Source organism: Rattus norvegicus, chromosome 20, assembly GCF_036323735.1.
Source record: "Rattus norvegicus strain BN/NHsdMcwi chromosome 20, GRCr8, whole genome shotgun sequence".
Lineage (NCBI taxonomy): Eukaryota > Metazoa > Chordata > Mammalia > Rodentia > Muridae > Rattus > Rattus norvegicus.
In genome coordinates, this window is record NC_086038.1 from 46,706,110 (window position 1) to 46,726,703 (window position 20,594).

Sequence of the window (20,594 nt, forward strand, 5' to 3'; positions counted from 1 at the left end):
AACTAAAGTGGGGTAGGGTGAAGCACTATAATCTCAAAGTCCATCACCAGTGACGACTCCCTCCAGCCAGGCTGCCCGACCTAAACCTCTACAAACATAGCTACCGACTGGGGAGCTGTCCAATCCTGGAGTCCGTCGGGGGCGGGGGCGGGATGCCTCATCCAGACCACCACCTTAACAAGAAGCGTTTCTTTCCTTTCCTTTAAAAGTTTAATTTTATTTTCTGTGTATGAGTGTTTTGTCCACATGCATGTGGGTATCCCATATGGACGCCTGGCCCTTAGAGGCCAGAAGTTGGCAGCAGGATCCTCTGGAATGGGAGCTAGAGATGGCTGTGTCCTACCATGTATGTGCTGGGTCCTCTGGAGGGTGGCCCCTGACCCATCTCTCCAGTCCCAATATGGAGCTCTTCTTGATTGGAATGTTCATTAAACGTTCACTTTATTTTGCTCCTTATCACGATGGGCTGTTGAGATCTGTCTATTTTTCCTCCATGATGATCTCATTGTTGTAGAGCAGTTAGTAGGACCACCAAATATTCATGTTCAGGTTATGCTCTTAGGCAACCGGCAGTGGCTAGGATCTAGACTGTGCTTTTCTTACAATGTACTCCACTAGGAAGCCACACCCACCCAGAAAAAGGGATGCCTTCTTGTAATTTTCACCGAGTAGCTGTTTGCGACGACAGTGACTCTCTTTGTCACACAGTGAGACATCAGCTAACATCACCACCGTCAGCCTGCCCCTCAAAGTGCAGCTGTCTGACATCCTGGTCTCTATAGACTGTGGATCATGATGGGAACAGAAGCCGCAAGGGACTCTATGGAAAGAGGGTTCCTAGCTCATCTCTAACAAAGAACTGGCTTTGGGGGGGCTCTGTTAAGCTACAATACATTGGAGCCTTTAAATGATTAAATTACCTCTTGGAATTTTAAACACAGCTCAGGGGCTCTTCTGACCGCAGCAGACATTGCCAATCGATTCCTGTTCTCTCATAGACAAAGTATCTTGGAATCCTCAGCAGGATCACTAATCAACTGTTGAAAGCCTAACTAGCCTCTTAAGGCTGAAACAAGGCTCCCCTCTCTCCTGTCCCTCACTCCTCATCACCTCCTCCTTTCTCTATATATTTATATATTTACGCCTATGGGTCCCAGCGAGTATTTCACAAGCAGTCATGGGAATGGCCTCTTTTGCAGTCAGTGCTTCCTCAGCCATCCTGCTATCTAAGCATTGGGAACGATAGCAAATTTGACCTCAGGGAACTGCTTCTGTTGTCCTCAGTCCTGAGGAGAGAGTGAAGTCTAGAGCCTGAAGATAAGGGATTTTCCCAAGACCTTGGGACAGCTGGGTAACTCCACTGGGTGAAATCCAGAGAGTCTAATTCCCAGACTATGCATCTCCACCTTTCTTAGGCTGAGTTTAAGTAAGTTCCTCTGAAAGAACTTCATGAATGGAGATGGCTGGTCTCCAGCCGGGACTTACTGGGGGGTGGGACTTGTTTTTGGGGGGTATAGCATATAGGCCTGTCCATAGGTCAGTAGGCATGTGCTCTTGGACTGGAATGTTGGATTCCAGTGTCTCTCTGTCTTCCTGATTTTTAACATTATTTATTTTATTTTTTTATCAGAAATGAGGTTATGTTGAGATAGTCTAACAGCCCAGACTAGTGGTCAATTTTCTGTGAGCCAAGGATGACCTCCTGATTCTCCTGTCTCCAACTCCCAAGTGTGTCACTGTGCACAGCTATGCTCTCCTGATGTTTGACATGATTTCTCCCTCAGAAGTTCCAGTGTGATGGGACTCTCTAAGAAAGGATCCTTTCCAGAATCATCTAATGTTGGTGTTCTGCCCGGGGCCTTCCACAAATGAACTATCCTTCTCCTTAATATAGAAAAGCACTTTACCCAAACTTCCATATAAGACAGAAGTTCCTCTACATTCCTACACATAAGGGTATTAAAAGAGACATATTAGGTGCTAGAGTATGATTTAGTGGTTGAGAGAGAGTATTACTTTTGCACAGGACCTGTCTTTGGGTCCCAGCACCCACATGGCAGCTTACAACCACTAGGGACTCTAGCTCGAGGAGATTCAAAGACCCTCTTCTGACCTCTGTGGATGCTTCAGTTCATGCACTTAAATCCAGGCAGGCACAGAGGTATACACATAAAATGAATAATTTTTTTAAAAGTTGGACATTAATATTAGGGGGCCCAGGAAGCAGGAGGACAAGACCGTGGAGAATCAACAGATGGGTGCGTCATTGCTCAGGGTGGGCGGGCCTGCCTTTGCTCACACCTTCCTGGTCCAAGACACGGTCCTGAAATCATCGCACAGAACTGAAGTCTTCTCAGGAGTCTCCTCTCCACTTAGTTAAGCTGGCTTCCTTCACTCTTTAGGAAATGCTGTCACCTAGGAGACCTCTGGGCTAGTTTTCATGTCAACCTAAGACAACATTATAAAGGAGTAGCACAGATTCCCACCCCCTTCCCACCCTTACTGCCTCATTGGTTACTGCAAATAAAACACATCTGAAACAAAACAGGTCCCAGAATACATCTCATCCTAAACGAAAATGTAGCAAGTTCATGGTTAAGCTTTTGGATAGAATTTTTAAAGGCTCATGCCAAACATAGCTTGGCCAACATGCCTAGAGGATGGTAAGCTGAGGAGACTGAAGAGGTCTTAGAGGATTGGTGGATCGGCTTGGGATAGTTCTCATGAAAGATGAATGCCTTGTAACCTCCCTGGCCTGCAGGTGTCCAGCAAAGGCTTCTTCAAGAGAGCCTACAGGGGAGTCTTCACTGACTACTCCTCTCTTCAAAGTGTCCTTACATTAGGCAAGTCCTGAAGCCTACTCAAGAAAAACACTGGTACCCACGACCAACCAACCCTAGCACCTGGTAAACACCAAGATGGCCCCCGCCAGTCAGTTGGGGGAAGAAGAACTTTACCTCCGTTCACTCTCTGGCCTTCCAGAGAGTGGCTCTGGCTATTCCAATTTTGTTGTTTTGTTTTTTGTTTTTCTTTTCTTTCTTTCTTTTTTTTTTTTTTGGTAAAGTCCACTTTCTTATTACTTGTTCGCAGTCTTCTCTGAGGCAGGGAGGTAGAACTCAACATCTCTTCCTTTGTACCTTTGCAGACCTAAGGAAACACCTCTAACGTCTTATTTCTGAAGTGAGTTGATCGTTGAGCTTTCCTCCAGAGCCAATGAATCGTTTGCCTTTGTTCCTAATGCCTGGGACTAAGCAAGCCCTGAACAAAATAAGGCTGGTGTACATACATGAATGAGTGAATGAACAGATGCGTGGTCTGAAGCAAGCCATCTTCCGATGCCTTTTATCTGTGTCATCAGTGATCATGTTATAAATAATACTGCTACTCAAACTCTATACATTACAGGAAGTGAGTAAGCTTCCTAGAAACTGTAGGTCTTAGGGTTTCTATTCCTGCACTAAACATCATGACCAAGAAGCAAGTTGGGGAGGAAAGGGTTTATTCAGCTTACACTTCCACATTGCTGTTCATCACCAAAGGAAGTCAGGACCGGAACTCAAGCAGGTCAGGAAGGAGGAGCTGATGCAGAGGCCATGGAGGGATGTTCCTTACTGGCTTGCTTCCCCTGGCTTGCTCAGCTTGCTCTCTTATAGAACCCAAGACCACCAGCCCAGGGACGGCACCACCCCCAATGGGCTGGGTCCTCCCGCCTTGATCACTAATTGAGAAAATGCCTTACAGCTGGGTCTCATGGAGGCATTTCCTCAACTGAGGCTCCTTTCTCTGTGATAACTCCAGCTTGTGGCAAGTTGACACACAAAACCAGCCAGTACAATATTTAACCTATAACACACCCTCCCTGTTTTCCACGGTCAAGGCACTGTGCTTAGCGATTGCACAGGCATGCTAACTCCCCATCCAAGAGGGCGAGCCTAGGTAGGCTGGGTTAAGAACCTTTGGAAACCTACACAGCGTGCTGAGGAAGTCTGAAAATGGCTTTCGTCTTTTCAGTCTACCTCTGGGTATCCTACCAGAGAAAATCAGGCTGCTGATTTACTCACGGCACTGATTCATTATTATTTTCTTCTGAATATTGCTTCTCCACTGAGTGGAATATTAGAAGCTAGGAGACAGCTAAAAAAAAATCAAGCACCCGTGTTTGCTTACTTACTTTAGACATTAGCTTGTACAAAGGCCTATGCCCAGTGAGACTCTCTGGCCTTCCCCGGAGAAAACAAAACCTCATTGATTGAAAACTCAGTCACCCATCCCACAAACAAAGGACTCCTTCACGGACAAAGATGCTCTTATTCTTGGAGCGCTGATGTTTTCTTTTGACCTTCTTCTGAGTCAGAAAGTCAGTGAAGGGCAAGAAAGCCAGCAGGACAGTTTTCTGCTACTATAACGAACACCTAACACAACCTAGTTATGAAGAGAGAGTGTTTATTGTGCTTCTGTGTTTTAAAGGTTTCAGCCCTTGATTGTGTGGCCTAGGTGTTTGAGGTAAGGCCTTGTGTCATGGCTTTAGCACCCAGCGTGACAGCTCACCCTGTAGCTGAAAAATTCAAAAGGGGGAAGAGGAGGAGAGGATTCCCTTGAAGAGGAAATTGGAACCCCTAAAATCCCCTTCAACGACCTACCTTCAATGACCTAAAAGCCTCTCCCTAAAGCCCACCTCTAAGGAGCTCCACAACTTCCCAACAGCGCACACCCCTGCCTGGCAACTCCACAGCTCTGTACTTAACGCACCTCTCTGGGGGACAGCAGGCTTAGGTGGAGTAACAAGCATCAACAGCCTTGCGTACCTGGAGTCCGCTTTGACTTCCCCACCGGAGTCTTTCAATCCCTTCTTCTCATTTGCTTGTCCCACCATGAAGAAGGTGTCTCTGATGGTAGGAAAGCCGTCTAGCAGAACTCTCAGGCTGTTGCAGTAGGCCATGATCTGACCCCGAAGGGAATGATGAGACATGCGGAGGTTCAACCTGAGGGTTGGAAGAAGACACAGTATCCTGAAGAATCTTCCAGCTCTCAGAGAGAGGGTCCAGAATCTGCATCCCTGGGGAGCTTTTCAAGGAGAACAGAACACCGGTGCTGAGAAGACATTGTCAACTGGGTAAGGTTGGCATTGTCTGAAGGCAGAAGCATGAACTCTTCAAAGTGCCTCCTGTCCTTACTGCTGATGCTTGTCTGCATGTGAGTCTCCCCATGCTTCTATCCGTCTAAGAGGGCTGTGATTATTTACATACAAACCACCAGACTCATGGCCCGGGGTTCTAGGTGACACTGCTGCTGGGGAGCCTACCCAGTCAGAGAAACTGGAGTGTGTTACTCCCACAGATGCCACTTACTTTTGGCAATATTCGACTATTAGCTCCTTCTTCATTTTTTCAATGTCATCCTATCAATAAAGGAGAAAAAAATAGCTATAGTAAACCAGCTTTCAAATGAACATGTGGTCACGTTCAAGTAGGGAACAGCTCCAAAGGCGAGACATTCTTTCTGAAGGCAAATGTGTTGGGAGACTCTTGGGCAGGTCGCTTCTACTCACTCCTATCTTGCTGGGCACCTCAAAAATGCCAGGCCCTGCCCAGTTTCCATCTGAGCCATTTTAGGGTTGTGTTTGCAGACAGCAACCCTCAGGGATGAGGTGGAGTCTCTTTCTCTCTAGGAAAAGGGGCAGCTTTGCTATTAAAGAGGAGTTTCACCCAGCTTTGGATTTCTGACTGATAGGAGCCCACAGGATGCTTAGTTGCCTTTCCACCCTGTCTCTGTGGGACTTCGGACGCAAGAGCAAACATGGCCTTTGTGTTGTCTGCTCTGCTGGGAGGAGTAAGTTGTCTCTGACCTCAGGCATCCTCAGAATGGATACATTGAATACATAGAATGGATACATCTACCGAATGGATACCTACACTGGCATCCATGAAATGGCAAGGGACTGACTTTTAACTTGCCATAGGCTAAAATCCTGGGGCCCACAAACTTCATGGAACACTGTCTGACTTCTTTCTGATCTGGTGGGTGTTGGTGATCCTGGAGACCTGTGAGGGGCTAATACATTCCACAGTCATTGTTCTTTGAGAATTGTTTATTTGAGGGAGAATTGATGCTTTTTGTTTTCATTATTGGCCATCAGTAAATAAAGTGTTTGACTGCTATTATCACCTACATTAGTCTTTCCTTTCTGTTATAGGCAGGGACAAAGCCTCTCAGAGAACTGGGCATTACCAAACCTTAATGGGTCATGAACCACCACTGACAAACTTGGGGATTAATTTTAAATAATTAAAGGTTTGAGTTTCATAATGTTATCTAAATCGTTTGACTAGTATTTGAAAAAAAAAAAAAAAAGCCCTCAAATAGGACACGACAGTGGCTTCTGATAAACCATCTGCCTACCTTGTCCAAGCCACCTACCCCTGCAGCACATCTCCTGGCACAGGTACTCAGACTAGTCCGTTTAGAAAGTGACAAAACAACAAACAAACAAACAAACCAAAACATGTCCTCTGAAAAATGTGCATTCCTGTAGACTCTGTCCTGACAGGGTTTCATTCCAGTTCTGTATGGTTGGTTTTCAATCACTCTACCCAAGCAGTTTTAAAGCAGCAGGTGCCAATTCAGACTGTTTCTTTGCTCCAGTATAAAACACAGTGAGAGCTTTAGGAAGCCTTTCCCCTTTCGCGCTCACAGGGCTCTTTACCTGGTCCGCCATTGTCTGCTTCCTGTGCAGGAAGGTGTTCAGCGTCAGGTCCCGCAAACCCGCCTTTTCTAGTTGAATAGACACGAAGGCCTCTGGAGCCCTGACAAGCAAAGGCGACAGCTGAGGGGTGGGGTGGGGGGGACAGAGGCAGGCAGACCAGCAGCTCTTGCTAACTCAGGTTGAGCGCTCAGCAAGAGGTCAGGCCGCTCCATCTCCACAGTGACCACTTTCTGTCGAGCATCTGGTGACTCACCTGCCATTGTATCAAGACCTCTCGGTGTCTAAAGCATGTGACAGCGGTCCCTCCCATGACATCAAAGCCGGGGCAAGCCGCCCTCTGCCTTAGCTACGGAGATACCTGAACTGCAGGGTCCTTTCAACTAGACGCTGTTCTTAAAACTTCCATCCACACTGGAAATGTGGTCTGAAGATTCTTATTTTTTTTAAAGATTTATTTATTTATTATATACACTGTCGCTGTCTTCAGACACACCAGAAGAGGGCACCAGATCCCATTACAGATGGTTGTGAGCCACCATGTGGTTGCTGGGATTTGAACTCAGGTCCTCTGGAAGAGCAGTCAGTGCTCTTAACCACTGAGTCATCCCTCCAGCCCAGGTCTGAAGACTCTTAACCTCTGGCCATGTGTCCCATTAGCAGCGTCCTGAATAGAAATTATTTGCCTGCTGTCATTTTTTTTATTCCACACTTATCAAATTAATTTGAGTACCCTTGTCCCTCAACAAAATACCCAGAGTGGTCATAATTATTAGAGACATAGATTCCTATGAGCCGGATCCACTCACTACGGCTGCTACTCTGCCACGTGGACCGCAAGCCTCCCTCTCCCAGCTGTCTCCCTTTTAGCTGCCCTCTCCTCTAGGTCCCCTAGGCAGCAGTTACTCTGCCACACACACACACACACACACACACACACACACACACACACACACACACACCTTGTTCTGTGGGCCCTGCACATTCTCACCCCATGCAGGCAACAGAACCAGATCCGCACGCTCTAACTGCCTCTCAGCCATTTCTTTCACACACTGTCCAGAATTCTGCCCGCCGGGAACTTTGTTCACATCCCCTATAGCCATGTAAATCAAAGCTCTAAAAACTTGTAGTTTAGCAATTAATTTATGTTAAATCCTCAATCTACAATACATCCACACAATAAACTTGCAACCAATTGATAAGGATATAAATGGCTCACCTAGATAAGATAAATTTGCCTACAGAAATCCATTCCAGCTACCTTGGCAATTCAAGACCACCTAGATCTAGGTCATCGTTCCCTGTCCATCTTGATTTGCCTCCTTCTCCTTCTCTCCTGCCTTACAAAAACTTTATCCCCACCTTATTCTTTTACTGTCCAATCACGGTCTTGATCTTGTGCCATCCCTCACCTGCATAATGACATCAACCTACATCTATGTCTTTCTCTATCATGGTGGAAAGAGATCAAGGCAAGTGGGACATCCTTGGTGGTAGACAGACCTCTGTGGATACCATGAATCTCAGAGAGCTTACCCCCCCTTTATTCTGATCAACAGGAAAATCTTTGTAATATCATGAGAGCAGTTCTGTGCTTCTCAGTCGTCCGTGGTTACAGAAAATCTGGAGTGGCCCGTTTACCTCCCAGCTTGTGAAGGAGAGCATGATAAAAATCTACAGAGAAAGAAGCAGGAAGTGAAGAAAAGAAAGAGACATTGAAGAGAAAGAGAAAGGAAAGGGAATAACCACAATCAGGATGTGCTGAGTCCATCAGAGACTGGACTATACCTGAAGGAGTGCTCATAGTATCTTCATATGAGATATTAAAAAATAGGGGTTGGGGATTTGGCTCAGTGGTAGAGCACTTGCCTAGCAAGCGCAAGGCCCTGGGTTCGGTCCCCAGCTCCAGAAAAAAAAGAACCAAAAAAAAAAAAAAAAAGAAAAAAAAATAAATAAAGTGCGTGCGCACACACGCATACACACACACACACAAACACACACACACACACACACACACACTATTTTTGATTGACTCAAATCTCTTCCCACTAGATGCAGTACCTCTTAGAAGTCTTAAATCCATCTGAAGAATGAGAAACAGGGCCTGGGGCTCTCAGAGTCGGGGCTAACAGCAAACGCTCTTTGCCATTCGCAGTTCTGGACTCTCTTCTGCTTGGTCTCCTTTCACCAGGATGCCTCAGGTCTGAACTTGTTTCCTAAACCATTTGAAACCAATGAGTTCAGTGTGTTGGATGTATACGCCCTGTAGAACTGCTGGTCCACAGCAGACCCCACACATACGTGATGGGAGGGGGAGACTGGAGAGAAGTGATGGAAGGGAGGAAGAGGAGGAGGTGGGAATGGGAAGAGAGACAACACTTTGCACACTGTAGGGGTCAGACACAAAGTAGGGCTGTTTCCCAAGTAGTTCCAGTTATGTAAAGTGCTCTGAGAACAAGTCACCATCCTACAAAGTAATTGACTGGATTCTCTGTGTGCACCAGCTTCTAAAGAATTCTTAATGGGCTGCACAGATCTGGAAGATGGATTGCAGGCAAAGATCTGGAAAATTCCCTCAAGTCTACCCAAGCGTATCTGGGTTATATATGACTTCTTTGGGAATGTAATGTTAAAGAGGGGAAACTGGGGTGAGGGAGGGCCAGGGAAGGAAATACAAAACTCAGTATCTTCTATTGTTCCAGCAGGGTTCATTGTGGAGGTGCTCGATACAAGTCTTTCATGTTTCATCAACCACTAACTGAAAGAAAAAGGCTAATTCTTCAAAGGGAACATCATTCTTCAACACACAACCAAGGAACTGGCATATAGAAATTCTGTAAGGCAGGCGAGGACAAAAGGAAGAAAATCCCAGAGATGAAAAACATCTGAAGTTCCCAACCTCACTCTCACCAAGACCCATAGGGCATCCCGGACTGCAGGAAACAGAAGCTCTACCAGTTCAGACCAGGGGTCATCTTAACAGGTCATAAAATGCTGGGAGGGACGAGAACAAAGGTTCTGAGTTCAATCCTCACCTTCGGTCTCATCTGGCTTCCCTTTTCTTCTAGAACCAGTTCGCTTACCCAGAACAAAGCCCAGCTCTCACAAGTGGGGAAAGCTCCTCATCTGGAATGGCAGCTGTGACCAATCCCACCTCCACTCTATGCCCAACTACTTCCCCGTTCTGCCCCTCTTGCAAGGGTGTCCACACCTCTTCCTAACCGTTCACCCTACTATGCTTTCAAGTTGCTTGCTCAGTTTCTGGTGGTGGTGACTTTGTGAGACTACAAAGTCTCATTCAGTCTGTGCCTTTTTAACTCTGACCCTACAGTTTTTACTCCAACTCAGTGAGACGAACTCCCGAGTCAGCATGGAGATTGAGCATCAAATGTTTTCACTTGAATCTGTCCCCATCTGCATTACCCCTCCTCATTCAGAGCTGTAGAGCTCAGGTCTCCTTTTAAAATAGGAACCTTCTTGACTACATATTTTTAAAGTATGTGGTCAGTTATGTTCTGACATGTATGTGAGATGTTCTCGGTATGAGCCCATCACCACCGTGTTGACGTACAACCCCCACACCCATCCTTCTCTCCCTCCGCTCCATCCCCAACGCTCCTCTGGCTTGGGCAGTTATAGACTCGGAAGGATGGCCCAGAGTTTTACACAGATTCACGCAGAATCTGGTCCCTTCATCCGGCATCATCGGTATTGGTGAGGGTGTCAGTCATTTGTTTATTTGTACTATCGCGTAATATTCCGTTGTCTGCATGGATATGTCAACTGTGTGTATGGATTCACTGATTGGAGCCGTCTTGGATTTCTTTCCACTTCTTGATTGTCATGAGTATAAGTCCTATGGACAATTACATACACAGTTTTGTAAGACCATGTGCTTTCGTCTCTCTCGGTTAAATACCTAGATGTTGAATGCTCACTTCATATGGTAGGCACTTGTCTAACCTCTTGAGAAAGTGTGGAATTACTTCCCAGGAGGTTGCTCCATTGTACAGTCTAAGTAGCAGGATACAAGGTTCCAGGTCTACCATATCCTTGCCAGCACTGGAGGAGGTCACTCTGTTACATTTTAACCATTCTAACAGGCATGGACTGCTTCTCAGTGGAGTTTTAAAGTTATTCTTCTTTAATGATTACTGGTGTTGAGAACCTTTTCACCCCTTCTTTGTCAGGCTGTACTGTTGGCGGCTCACTGATTCCTTTCCTTCAGCAGCAGTGGCTGGCCGTACACTTCTGTTCATCTCTGTGTTCTCTTCCTCCCCAGGCCATCTCTTGACTTTGCTGTCGCACCCTTTCCTGTCCCACAGTTGTAAAGGATTTATAAATCTATCTGTGCGTGCATCTTATGAAGAGGCAATCATAAAATTCACTTTAGTGGCGTTCAAAGAGGGCTGGATGCTTTCTGGAAGATGTGATGTGACAGGGCCAGACAGAGCAGAGGGTCCTCCATCTTGTAGTCTTGCGGAGGCCATTCCAGGTTTAACTAGATTTTGGTCTCCTTGATAGAGGACCCTATGGGAAGTTACCTAACTCCATTCGAGGGGATCAAGGTGCCTCGGCTAGCTTACCTTAGCTTCTGTCGAACTGCTTGCTTGTGTAAACCCTTCTACAATGGCTAAGGGAGATAACAGGATTTTTTTTTTTTTTTGCTTAAAAAGGAGGTTTTTCTTTACCTTTAAAAGCCTCTGGGTCTATTTCAGTGGTTCCCACCCTTCTTAATACTATGATCCTTCAACTATAAAAGTATTTCATTGCTACTTCATAACTACATTTTTAAAAGTATTATTTATTTTATATATATGAATACCCCATAGTTGGAGGCACACCAGAAGGCATTGGACTTATTACAGATGGCTGTGAGCCACCATGTGGTTGCTGGGAATTGAACTCAGGACCTCTGGAAGAGCAGTCAGTGCTCTTAACCACTGAGCCATCTCTCCAGCCTCCCATAATTACATTTTTGATACTGTTATGAATCATAGTGTAAACATCTGATATGCAATATATCTTCGATGTCACCCCTGTGAAAGGGTCGTTTGACCCCCTCAAAGGGGTCTCGATGCACAGGTTGAGAGCCACTGGACTAAATGCTTGGAGCTATACTTGGGTCCCCTAATACCTGACTGTAATGCTATCTAGCTGGAATGAAGACTTTCAATTGGTCATAAACTATGACTACTTGATCATTTCTATTGGGCTCCCATAACAATAACTGAGTTGAATCACAGAGGATGAGTAGCATTCTTTAGAAAAAAAAAACTGTGTAAAGGAGTGGGATGTGTAGAAGACAAAATGTCTAGGACTCTTAAAATGGAGCTCAGAGGACATGCATGAGAGAAAGCTTGGGTCAGAGATCTTATATATCTTGATGGGGATACTGGGTCTTATGCTTTGAGCTAAAAAGAACTACTCCAGGTTTTTAACCACTGAGGCTTGGATGCTCTGTGAATTGTATGTGGATGTTCACAGCAGTTTTATTCCTAATAGCCAAAAAGTCAGGGCAACTCATCGACAAATGGATTAACAAAATAGAGTATATTCACATGACAGAATATTATGCAGTAATGAAAAGGAATGAGGTACAATAGATGGTGTAACACAAGACAGACTTGGAAAACATCGCACTAGGTGAAAAAAGCTGAACACAAAAGGCCACGTGCATGATCACATTTATATGAACAGTGGAGACATCTAAGTCCAGACACAGAAAGTAGCTTACTGGTTACCAGGGACCGAGGGGAGGGAAAGTGGGAGTGATCCCTGAGGTACAGGGTTTCTTTGGAAAGAGATACAAATATTCCTAAAATAGAAACTGTCATGGTTGCATAGTCCTGGGAATAGACTAAAAAGAGATTGAATCGGACACTTTTGAAATTTTTATTTTTGTTTATATGTACGTGTGCCTGCCTGTGTCTGTTGTGTCTGTCCACATGTGTATAGGTACATGAAGAGGCCATGTGTGTGCATGTGTGTGTGGGGGCATCTGAGGAGGCCATGTTGTGTGTATGCGTGTGTGTGTGTGTGTGTGTGTGTGTGTGTGTATTTGAGGAAGCCATGTGTGTGTATGTGTGCATATGTATGGGGGCATTTGAGGAGGCCATGAGTGTGTGTGTGCGTGTGTGTGTGTGTGTGTGTGTGTGTGTGTGTGTGTGTGTGTGTGTGGTAGCTGAGGAGGCCATGTGTGTGTTTGTGTGTGAAGAGGGTATCTGGGGAGGCCACGTGTGTGTGTGTGTGTGTGTGGTGTCCGAGGGGGCCGTATATGTATGTGTGTGTGTGGTGGTGGGGTTATCTAAGGAGGCCTTGTATGTGAGAGGGCTTGAGGAGGCTCAGGGAGGAGTCAGAGCTGTTAGAACTGGAGCTGTAGGCAGTTGTGAGCAAAGAGGTGTGGTTCTGGGAACAGCACCCACGTCCCCTCTACGGCAAGGCTATCTGTCCAGCCCCTGAATTCGACACTTTAAAGGAATAATTTTATGCTCTGTGAATTATATCTCTACAGCAGAAAAACAAAAGACAAAAAACGTGAGGGGAGGAGCACATCCAGTGAGGCAGTTCTCTGGGAAGTGGCCCAGTGGGTAAAGGCATTTGCCGTCATCTCCATCCGTGGTGGGAAGAAAGCTAACTCCTACAGATTGATTTCTGATCTCTAAACACGAGGTGTGGCATGGTCACTGCCACCGCCCCTGCTACAATGTTAAAAAATTAGATAGATAACTATGGATCAAATGTGTTTCCCTACATTTAAAAAAGAATTATAGGCAGGACAAACAAGGAAACAGTGGATTTTTTTTTTTTTTTTTTTTTTTTTACCTACAATGGAAATGGTTGAAAACTGGGACGTGTGCCCTGGATGCATCTAGCCAGTTTGTATTTCTGAGTAAATGCACAAAGCCCATCACCAAGCACAAAGGGGCCACAAGAAGGAAGGGAACAAGGATGTGGGATATGAAACACACATATTTTCTCATTGTCTGGGGTTCTTGAGTCAAAACTCCCAAGCCCTTGTTATTGCCTAAGTGGCTAGAATAACCCTGAGGAGCTTAAGCCTCAACAGCAGGCAAAACTGGGGGCCTCACCCTCCCACCACCCCACCCCACCTCTGGTCTTCCAGGGACCTTTCACCTGCCCCTTTCTCCCAGAGGCAGGCCATGGAAACTGGAGTTTCTTTCTGCAGAGGTCAAACAAACCCTAATCTTAAATATACTGATCTTTCAATAGTAGATAAGATTCCTTTGCAGAAGTAGTTTTGCCCTAGGCCCTCAGGACAGGGTAAAGAGCCTGTGCCTTGCAGCTCTTCTGGAGACTGGGTAGGCAAGGAATTGGATATGTCGTAACCAAAGTCTAGCATCTGTCTCTTGGTCACTATGTCTCCAGGTTAGACCAAGAGTTACGCACTTGGGATCTGTGTCTCATGGCTGTGTCTCCTGAGGGTCACAATACCCCTCTGTGATAAAATATCCTTGAAGCACAGAGATCCTCAGACAAACAGTAGATGGAGCTTGGGGGTTGTGTGGAAGCATTGGGTGGGGGAAGGACTGAGGAGCCTGAAGAGGACAGGGAAGCCACAGAAAGACCAACTGAGTCAACTACTCTGGATCTTTGTGAACTCCCAGAGACTGAACCACCAAGCAGAGGGCATGCATGGGCTTGACCTAGGTCCTTTGCGCGTGTGCGTCAGAAGTGTGGCTTGGTCTTCATGTGGGTCCCCTGACAACTGGAGCAGGGGCCGTCCCTGACTGTTGTCTGCATCTGGATCTGTTCCTCTAACTGGGCCTCCTTGTCTGGCCTCAGTGGTCCAGGATGCACCTGGTCCTGCAGTGATTAGATATGCCTGGAGGGCACCAAGGGGGGCTCCCCCTTCTCAGAGGAGGAGAGGAAATAGGAGGATCTGAGTGAGAAGATACTGGGAAGAGATGGGGGGCTGATATTGGGACGAAAAGTGACTAAATAAATAAACACACAAGTATCCTTGAAGCTACACTCAAACTCTTCCCGATGTATCAGAAACTCAGGCTCCAGGACGCGTTCTTAGCTGCCACATGTGTGCCGAGTCAGGGTGTGTCTCATCAAAAAGGCTCCGGCTTCATTTGAAAATCATTGGTATTGTGATTTTTGGTGTCCCCCTTTCCTAAGGACTTTTCAGGATGATCATAGGAAAATACCCTAAAATAGAGGTGGGGTCTGCCGTGATTTTGGAGTGGCTGTCCACATCATAAATATGCGGATCCCATCATCAGTAGTCATTAAAACTTCTCAAAAGTCAAAAGAGACCCCAGTGGACCGATAAACACCACTTGCCACCACACCCCATCAACCCCACTCGTCAGGTGAGCCCGATCTCATCTCTCCCCAGAAGGAATGAATCACCCTTTGCTTTCTTTTGCTCAAAAAACTTTTGCCTAAACTATCTGGGTCCCTTGGCTGAATTCTGTCCTTTGAGAAGACAAGATCTGAGGAGGGCACTTCCCCTCATCAGGTTCTCACGGAATCCCCGTAGGACAGGCTCACACCAATTTTTCTGGTTGCTTTTCTACATTCTTATCCAAGCCTCCGTGCAGGTCACATGACCCGTCAGGCCCATGAGACAAAGTCTTTCCAAAGGGCAGAATTTAGAGAATCTCAGAACAGCTGGACACGCAGGGGCTTACAAGAAAGTGGCTGAGAATCCACCCACATGCCGTAGGGATCACTCACTCCAACACTATGGGGACAATACCTCCCAAAGTCAGGATCCTTCAGACTGCCTATCCGTCTCCTCATCTGGTTGCTTACATGCTACACGCTGCAGGCGCGTGGTAGCATCATTGAATTGAACGTGAGCAGCCCCACATGGCGTCTTCTGCAGAATTGATTGCTTGCTCGCCGTTGGCGAGAGGTCTCCCTGGCTTTTGGAGTCACAGAAGTAGTCTGTGTTTTGAGTGTACAGTATGAGAAACTGTATATGTTTTCCCTACATAGACAAGAAGTTAAAGGTGATAGAAAGTGGAGAGAAAGTAGAGAAAGGAGGAAACGAGACAAGGGAGGAGGGAAGAGGGAGGAGGGGGAGGAGGGAAGAGGGAGGAGGGAGGAGGGAGGAGAGAGGAGGGAGGAAGGAGGAGGGAGGAGGGAGGAGGGAAGAAGGAGGAGGGAGGAGGGAGGAGGGAAGAAGGAGGAGGGAAGAGGGAGGAGGGGGAGGGAGGAGGGGGAGGAGGGAGGAGGGAGAGGAATAGGCAGCCTGGTATTAGCTGCTGACAGGGGCAACCTGCTCTGGCATCTCCATCCTAGAGGCTGACCTTGACATCAACAGGGCTGTCCACGCCGGGGATGTGATAAAAGAACGCCTGTTGAATGGCCACCATCAGAGCATTTTTCTGAGCAGTTTGGCATGCGAGGGTCACTTGCATATTTTCCACTCCTGAATGGACCAAGAGCTGCAGGAAGAGAGTGTGAGTTGTAAAGAGGTTGCTTCTAGAGAGAGGAGAAGCTGATGGTGGAGCCCGTTGACTAGTGAAACCGTCGAGACACCCAGGACTTGAACCGCATGATACATTGGGCTTCTTGTTGCTCAACGGCCAGATTGAACCTGCTCTTCCCTGGCAGCCTCACATCTCAGGCAAGGAGCCTCTGGGTCCTACCTGCTGTGTAGGGAGACACCATGCAATGCCCCTGTGGTCAGGAAAGGGATCCGATAGACTACATGAACTCAGAAGCAGGCTCTTGAAAGCCATGAAGAAAAATATCTACCCATATAAAAGCAGAAGAGTTCAAGGCAAAAGGAGAACCTAAATGCTATGACGAAAGTTCCAATAGCAACCGTGCACATTAAAAAGCTAAGCTCGCAGGCTGGAGAGATGGCTCAGTGGTTAGAGCACTGACTGCTCTTCCAGAGGCCCTGAGTTCAAATCCCAGCAACCACATGGCGGCTCACAACCATCTGTAATGGGATCCGATGCCCTCTTCTGGTGTGTCTGAAGACAGCTACAGTGTACTTATATATAATAAATAAATCTTAAAAAAAAAAAAAAAGCTAAGTTCGCTGTGCTTAGCTCATCCCTGACAGAACTTATGGTATGGGGGTTGCAGTTCTCATAGCTCAAGCCAGGCCCATGCAAGGCCAGCATTATTAATACTAAAGAAAAGCTTTCTCTTGTTTGGGACATGCTCCCATGCAGCCCAGGCTAGCCTCAAATTTAAACTCTCTATGTAGCTGAGGCTGGCCTTGAGCTCCCAATCCTCCTCCCTCTGCCTCCCCAGAACTGGAATTACAGGCGTGCCATGATGCTAGGTGAAAGCTTTTCTTACGATTGGAAGCCAATTTGTATGAATTAAATGTTTCTTTAAGAACACAAGAATATATTCTTTTAGCTTAGGTTCTTTTTCAATATACACAGAGTCATTTACCTTGAGGATGGTTTCTTTTGTGTAAAAACTGAATTTGCTGACTTGGTTATCATCCAGCTCAGAGATGGCTAAGGCGAGGGAGGTGGGGCAGTATCTGTAAGAAGAAAAGTGAAGCTGTCGGAGTCATGTGTCAGGGGATACCCATCTGATGGTGCAGGACAGCAGCAGCTGACTGGATCTGGGCCACCAATGGGAACAGCAAACTTTACAGAAGACCATGAGTCTTTCCGGTCTTCGCTGGGCTTGGTTGTGATAACCACTCCATCCTTCCGGGAGTTCTTCTCTCTTCATCATCCCTATTCTTCTTACTCTCTTGGCTCCGTCTGTTCAGGATCCCCCACTAACCCCCTCTTGAACACCCCTGAATGGCATCTACTTCTTGCTCCCCCTGGCTCCAGCAGCTGTCTGACCTGTTCTCCATACCTCGCCCCTGTGTTGCGGCATAGCTCTGCGTTTGAAAGCTGTGACTTTCCATCAACTAATGTGGTATTTATCAGTCTTTGTTTTCTCATCTGTGAATGGGACTGTTAGCTATTGTAGGATCAGGGCAACTGTGAAATGCATATGTATAAATGTGCTTTATAAAGTGTTAGTCATCATATCTCATGGCCTGCATGTTGCCCTCACACTGTCTCTCCAAATGGACAACTTTAGGAAATTACCATACATACAATGAAGTCGAGATGCAGGCCCTCCAAGTGCACGGATCTGCCTTCCAGAGGCTTCCCTGGTCATAGAGCATAACCGGACTTCACTGGGCATGCCACCACTTGACCAGGCCACAGAGAATTCGGGCAGCTTGTGCCAAGAGGTGGAGTCAGCCCCCTTTTATCTAGGGAACAGCTCTACGAAAGCCTTGACTCTAACCTGGCCCCACGGTGGCAGCTGGACAGCTGGCCTCACCTGAGGACGCATCACACTTCCTGCCTGTGAGCGCTCGTCTTGTTTTAGCAGTGAGCTGAAGTAGGACGAGAGAAGTTTGCCTCCAAGGAATTATTTGGTGACATCGGGAGACATCTTCAATTGTCAGAAACAAACAAAGGGGTAGGTAGGTAGGTTGAGGAAGAGAAGAGAGAGGAGGTGAAAAGAAAATTATACGAATTCTAGGTTTATAAATATAAAAATTAAAAAAATAAACCCCAAAAGGCCACAGACCCAGGGCTAAGCCCTGCAGCCAAGACTAACAGGCCATAAAGATAAAGGAGCACAGGAAACACTGTTCAGGCAGGACTGACAAGCCATAAAGAAAAGGAATGCAGGAACCAGCCTGAGTTAATGGGACTGATTCATGGGACGTCTGGCAGGAAGACATCTCCCCCCAGCTCACTCAGGGCCATCCTCCAGACCCTGATAAGCCCCTGACTTCTAACACGTACTCTTTCTGCTTTGTTCTCACTGCTATGTTTGAATGAGCCAATTGTATGTAACCACGCCAAAACCCCCTAGCCTTCTCTATATAACCCTCTGACTTTTGAGTTTCGGGGCCGACACCTCTGTCTCCTGCGTGGGATACGTGTCGGCCCGGAGATCTCTGTAATAGGTCTCCGTAATAAACCTCGCCTTTGCTTATTACATCCAAAATGGTCTCTCTGTGTCTGGGGTCCGTGATTTCCCAAGACTTGAGTAAGGGTCTCTCTGCGTGGGATTTTTCAGAGGAAGAAGAGGAGGATGAGGAGGAGGAAAAGAAGGAAGATGGAGAGGAGAAAGAAGATGAAGAGGAGGGAGGGGAGGAGAAAGAAGAAGAGAGGAGAAGGAAGAGGAAGATGAGGGAGAAGAGGAGAGAGAAGAGGAAGAGGAGGAGGAGGAAGAGGATTGAGAGGAAAAGGAAGAGGAAGAGGAGTGAGGGGAGGGAAAAGAAGAACAAGAGGAGGAGAAGGAAGAGGAGGAAGCTGAGGACAGACACTGGAATCTTTCCAGTAGAAGTCAGAACTGCTGCTAAATTTCTAAGGCATATGTGGAACAGCGGCCCTGTTCCACCCATTAAAGCTGAATGCAGCCCTCATTCCACAAGGCCAAGAAACCACAGTGTCCTGCTATGCAAATTTCTCTCACTCCAGCCCATGCCCTGGGGAGTCCAGCAGCCAGCCCAGCACGGCCGAGTCACATCTGAACTATACTAGCAGTACAAAGACCTTTCTTTCCTCTGTGGAGTCACCTCTGCCTTCCCAGAGAAGTCAGTGCCCTAGGGAATCGCCAGGGACAGAGCTGCGACCCTGGAAGGAAGATCAGACTGACTCAGAGGGAAAGAAGTGGGGACAGGAGAAGCTGGCCCTTCCCACACACAAAAGGAAAGAAGAGGTGCGGTAGCCACAGCCACAGCCACAACAGAGTAGATTGCATCTGTCTGGGAGAACAGCGCCGTGGGCTGCCCCTGGGGTTTCATTGGTTGGAAATGGTTTCCTGTGAAGGAGGCTGACTAAGAAGTCTGCATGTTATCTCTGTGCTCTTTGTCACCGATGCAGATGTGTAGCTGGCTTCCTCCTTGTCTGGGAAAGTGAGAGAGGTAGTCAGTCCTCACGCCCCTGGCTACCAGAAAGACATGGTCCACCGGAGAAGCTGGGAGCCTGTGGCTTCCTTGGCATTCTCCAACCTGGTTCTCCTGTGTCTCGGTGACTTTGTGTGTTTCTAGCCATTTATTTTCTTTTTCCATTTTTGAGTGTGTGGGGGTTAGTAGTCACGCATATGTGTGTGTGCATGTTTCCATGTATGTACATATGTGTGTGTGCATGTTTCCATGTATGTACATATGTGTGTGTGCATGTTTCCATGTATGTACATATGTGTGTGGGGGGGGGTGATTGTGCATGTAGAGACCGAAAGTTGATGCTGGGAATTATCTTCATCATTTTCCCATTATTGAGTGAGGTAAGGTCTCTCAGGTAGGTCCAGAGCTCACACATATCATAATTCTGGCTAACCAGCTTGCTCTGGGGATCGCCCACCTCCACCTCCTGAAGCTGGATTTACAGGTCTCCACCACCTATCGTGAGGCATTTACGTCAGTTCTGGGATCTGAACTGGGGTCCTCAAGTTTGCCACAGAGCCATCTCCCTAACCCCATTTTGTGTTTTTAAATCCAGTTGTACGCTTGGTTGAGATATTGGGTTTTTTTTTCTCTTTATTAAAAAGAAACTGGCATAATGTCAGATTATATCTAAGGAGGAGATTTTAAAGACACAACCTCACTCGCATGTCCAGTGGTGATGGAGAACTCTCTCACTGGTTACTCCCTGTGACACCATTGTCCACCCCTCCCCCCCCCAGGCTCACCTGTCTACCCGACTGCTGTCCTCCAGCAGAGAAGTTATAAAGACCGGCGGGGGTGGGTCCACCTTGTCCTTGTGTGATGCAAACTCAAAGGGAATCGGCCTCAGATGCAAATGTGATTCTTCAAAACCCATCTCCAGTGCCAGTTCCTTATAGAGGCTAACGTCCGGGAAGGGGAGAGGGTGTGTTTGTTAGTGGTTTTCCCTGAAACAGTTAAGCCAAGAGAAAT

At 46.8% G+C, this 20,594-nt stretch overlaps 1 protein-coding gene across 3 annotated transcripts in view; it reads right to left on the minus strand.

The window, feature by feature from the left end:
* Positions 1-20,594, minus strand: part of Ccdc162 (coiled-coil domain containing 162) — a 192,940-nt gene that overhangs the window by 78,833 nt on the left and 93,513 nt on the right. For all 3 annotated transcript variants that reach the window (XR_005497567.2, XR_005497568.2, XM_039099214.2), the window contains exons 21-27: positions 20,369-20,524; positions 17,099-17,192; positions 15,991-16,128; positions 8,765-8,919; positions 6,704-6,803; positions 5,349-5,398; positions 4,806-4,982 (exon numbers count right to left, since the gene is read on the minus strand). Coding sequence is in view for 1 of the 3 variants with exons in the window: in XM_039099214.2 (XP_038955142.1) it covers positions 4,806-4,982; positions 5,349-5,398; positions 6,704-6,803; positions 8,765-8,919; positions 15,991-16,128; positions 17,099-17,192; positions 20,369-20,524 (870 nt within the window). In the remaining 2 variants the exon portion in view is untranslated. The remainder of the gene's footprint in view (positions 1-4,805; positions 4,983-5,348; positions 5,399-6,703; positions 6,804-8,764; positions 8,920-15,990; positions 16,129-17,098; positions 17,193-20,368; positions 20,525-20,594) is intronic.